General features: G+C 52.9%; 1 protein-coding gene across 1 annotated transcript; it reads right to left on the minus strand.

Moving 5' to 3' along the window:
- Positions 1–991: 991 nt before the first annotated feature.
- Positions 992–1,924, minus strand: LOC137456683 (olfactory receptor 14A16-like). Its single transcript, XM_068168242.1, has one exon. The coding sequence runs from the start codon at positions 1,922–1,924 to the stop codon at positions 992–994; it is 933 nt and encodes a 310-aa protein (XP_068024343.1).
- Positions 1,925–4,455: the final 2,531 nt, after the last annotated feature.

Genomic DNA, 4,455 nt, shown 5'->3' on the forward strand with positions numbered 1-4,455 from the left:
TGAAATTGCCAGAGCAGCTCAGCTGGGAGCAAATGAAGCTGGATTTGCAAGCAAAACCACAATCTACAATGAAATGCAACAAATATGTACAAAATATACAATATTGACAATATTTACAGGTATTTACAATTTAGAAACACCACAAGAAGCCCCCTGGACACAACCCAGGGCAGGTAATAGCTTCCCCTTCCCTGCCCCCCTCCCTAAGCCCCTCGACACAAAGGGATGAGAGGAAGAGCAGCAATTTATTTACATTCTACCACTTTCTGTTCAAGATCTGTGGAAAATTGTCTAGGCACAGCCTGAAGCTCCCACAGGGAGAGAGGTTGCAAGCAGAAGTGAGAGATGAAGAAAAGAGAAAGAACTGTTGATGCCTCTGCTCTGTGTGCCCATTAGCAGTCAAATTAATTCTACAGACCTCATCACTCTTTTCCTTTCACAGCCAATGGTCATTTATTTTACTTTCAGTTCTTGCAGTCAGGGACTAGGCTGCAGTTCCCCCTTCAAGCTGTACCACTGCTCCAGGGTGATTGACCTGTGGCAGCTTTCCCAGGCTCAGATCCAGCAAACAGCTTTGGACCTGCTCCTGCTCTGCTGCTCCTTCACATCTCTCTCAGGAGGCCTCTCTCTGCAGAACAGTTCTGCCTGCCCCACCCCTGCACACTCACATGGTTTAGCTGGTCACTGCTGCCTTCATCTATGAGACACTCTCTTGGGCACTTGGGAAACTGTCCCTGAAGTTCCAGCAAAGTCTTGGAAGAAGGATTTGGGGCAGGAAACTGTTATTGAAAGGCCTTTGATTTTGTTTAAACAAACAAGGAGCACAGCTCCTCTTTCACAGACCCTGGGGGAGAAAAGAAAAGAGAGAGGAGATGACAGCATCCTCACAAGTCAAAATCCCCTACCAGAAGCAAACGGTATAGAAGCCAGGCTGGGCCTGCCCTGAGAGGCATCAGAAGGAGAAAGGCATCTGAAGGAGAAGACAAAGAGTTTATTGCTTCTGAAAACACCCAGGGATCAGTTTGCTGAGGGCATCCTTCAGCTCCTGGTTCTTCAGGCTGTAGATGAGAGGGTTCACTGCTGGAGGCACCACCGAGTACAGAACTGCCATCACCAGATTCAAGGATGTAGAGGAGATGGAGGGGGGCTTCAGGTAGGCAAAGAAGCCAGTGGTGATAAATAGGGAGATCACAGCCAGGTGAGGCAGGCAGGTGGCAAAGGCTTTGTGGTATCCCTGCTGAGAGGGGATCCTCAGCACTGCCCTGAAGATCTGCACATAGGACACCACAATGAACACAAAGCAAACAAAGAATAAAGAGGCACTGAGCACGATTAGCACAAGTTCCCTGAGGTAGGAGGTGGAGCAGGAGAGCTTGAGGATCTGGGGGATCTCACAGAAGAACTGCTCCACAGCATTGCCCTGGCAGAGGGGCAGGGAAAAGGTATTGGTGGTGTGCAGCAGAGCAGTGAGAAAGCCACAGGCCCAGGCAGCTGCTGCCAGGAGGACACAAACTCTGCTGCCCAGGAGGGTCTCATAGTGCAGGGGTCTGCAGATGGCAGCGTAGCGATCGTAGGCCATGATGGTGAGGAGATAAAGCTCTCCTGAAGCAGAAAAGACAATAAAAAAGACCTGAGCAGCACATCCTGCATAGGAGATGTCCCTGGTGTCCCAGAGGGAATTGGCCATGGATTTGAGGACAGTGGTAGAAACGTAGCCCAGGTCAATGAGGGCGAGGTTGAGGAGGAAGAAGTACATGGGGGTGTGGAGGTGGTGGTCGCAGGCTATGGTGGTGATGATGAGACTGTTACCCAGCAGGGCAGCCAGGTAGGTGGCCAGGAAGAGCCAGAAGTGCAGGAGCTGCAGCTGCCTTGTGCCTGTGAATGCCAGCAGGAGGAAGTGGGTGATGGAGCTGCTGTTGGACATGGTCTGTCTCTGGGCATGGAGGACTGTTGAAAGCGAAGACATCAGACAGGTTAGGACACCACAGACTCACCGCACCCAGGGCTGGGAAGCTTTCTCCTGGCTACCTTGAAGCTCTCTCTGCCTTCCTCATCTCCTTGAGATGTCCTGGCAGTGCCCTCAGCCCTGCTGCCCTGTGCAGAGGAGCAGCTCCTGGGCAGAGCTGTCTCTCTGCAGTGCTGCCTGCTTGAACAGCAGCTCCCTCCAGCCCAGGAGCCTGGCCCAGCTCAGCAGCAGAGGACCAGCCCCAGGCATTTAATGACTCCTCTGGTGGCCTTGGTGTCGAGTCCATGAGTCTCAGAGACTGAGAGCAAGCTGAAGAAACCTCTTAGGAAGCCAAATGCCAACTGCCAACTTTGCTGGAGCCCTAATGGGTCCCACTGAGGACCATCACTGACAAAGCCTCCCCAGGGGCTTGTTAGAGCAGAAAAGCAGAAGCAAGAGCAACAACCTGGACCTCAAGACAATATCAAGTTTGCTCTGATGCTGAGCAAACCTGGATGGGCTTGATCAAGCCAAAGGGCCAAGTCCTGGCCCCCTGCCCCTTGGAAGGGAGATCCTGCCCCTCAGACATGGCTCAGGGCTCTTCCTGGGGCAGTGGGATGTGAGGATTTGCAATGGCTGGAGCAGGTCTATGGTGTGACAGTGCTAGGTGGGGCAGGGAGGCAATGAGGTCTTTGTGAATGAAGTTCAGCTACCTTCTGGTTGCAGAGACAATGGCCACAGCCATGGTGATGAAGAGGTCATCTCTGATGAGGGCATTCAGCCTGGCCAATGCCCTCAGTGGTCCCCAGCACAGCCTGCCCTATGGTGTCCCATAGCTGCACCTCTGCCTTTGAAGACACCCAGTCCTCTCTCCAAGTTCACCTCAATCTCTCATCCCCCTCACTGACATCTCTCCATCCTCCCTGCCTGTTCCATGGAAGAGAAAGCCAAGGGCTGGGTCAGTCTCCCTCTGAGTGCCCTCTTGTCCCAGAGGTTATCAATTTATGCTGTACCTTGTTCTCACCAACAGGAAAGGGCTGGTAACCAATGTGAGGCTCAGAGACATCCTTGGCTGCAGTGACCATGAAGCAGTGAATTTAATATCCTCAGGGTAATCAGGAGGAAGTAGAATATAGAATATAGAATATAGAATATAGAATATAGAATATAGAATATAGAATCAACCAGGTTGGAAGAGACCTCCAAGATCATCGTGTCCCCCTTCAACCAATCCAACACCACCCAAACAGCTAACCCATGGCACCAAGCACCCCATCAAGTCTCCTTCTGAAAACCTCCAATGACAGCGACTCCACCACCTCCCCAGGCAGCCCATTCCAATGGGCAATCACTCTCTCTGTATAGAACTTCTTCCTAACATCCAACCTAAACCTCCCCTGGCGCAGCCTGAGACTGTGTCCCCTTGTTCTGGTACTGGCTGCCTGGGAGAAGAGACCATCATCTGCCTGTCTACAACCTCCCTTCAGGTAGTTGTAGAGAGTAATAAGGTCACCCCTGAGTCTCCTCTTCTCCAGGCTAAGCAACCCCAGCTCCCTCAGCCTTTCCTCATAGGGCTTGTGCTCCAAACCCCTCACCAACTTTGTTGCCCTTCTCTGGACACCTTCCAGCAAGTCAACCTCCTTCCTAAACTGAGGGGCCCAGAACTGGACACAGTACTCGAGGTGTGGCCTAACCTGTGCAGTGTACAGGGGCAGAATGACCTCCCTGCTCCTGCTGGCCACACTGTTCCTGATGCAGGCCAGGATGCCATTGGCCCTCTTGGCTGCCTGGGCACACTACAGGCTCATGTTCAGCCTACCATCGACCAGCATCCCCAGGTCCCTCTCTACCTGGCTGCTCTCCAGCCACTCTGACCCCAGCCTATAGCACTGCATGGGGTTGGTGTGGCCAATGTGCAGCACCTGGCACTTGGATGTGTTCAATCTCATGCCCTTGGACTCTGCCCATCTGTCCAGCCTGTTGAGGTCCCTCTGCAGAGCCTCTCTACCCTCCAGCAGATCAACTCCTGCCCCCAGCTTGGTGTCATCTGCAAATTTACTGATGATGGACTCAATGCCTTCATCCAGATCATCAATAAAGATGTTAAAGGGCACAGGGCCCAGCACTGATCCTTGGGGCACACCACTGGTGCCTGGCTGCCAGCTGGATGTGGCACCATTCACCACCACTCTCTGGGCTCAGCCCTCCAGCCAGTTCCTAACCCAATGCAGTGTGCTCCTATCCAAGCCATGGTCTGACAGCTTGGCCAGGAGTTTGCTATGGGGGACAGTGTCAAAGACCTTGCTGAGGTCCAGATAGACTAAATCCACAGGCCTCCCCACATCCACCAGGCAGTCACCTGATCATAGAAGGAGATCAGGTTGGTCAGGCAGGACCTGCCCTTCCTAAATCCATGCTGGCTGGGCCTGATCCCTTGGCCATCCTGTTAGTGCTGTGTGATTGCACTCAGGATGGCCTGTTCCATGATCTTGCCTGGCACTGAGGTCAGG

Source organism: Melanerpes formicivorus, unplaced genomic scaffold (genome assembly GCF_026170545.1).
Source record: "Melanerpes formicivorus ecotype bairdi unplaced genomic scaffold, bMelFor1.0.p_v2 SCAF_134, whole genome shotgun sequence".
In the NCBI taxonomy this organism is placed as follows: Eukaryota; Metazoa; Chordata; class Aves; order Piciformes; family Picidae; genus Melanerpes; species Melanerpes formicivorus.

Bases quoted from the DNA above. Each gene is read 5' to 3' on its own strand.
- LOC137456683 (XM_068168242.1), bottom strand. From the start codon at position 1,924: ATGTCCAACAGCAGCTCCATCACCCACTTCCTCCTGCTGGCATTCACA.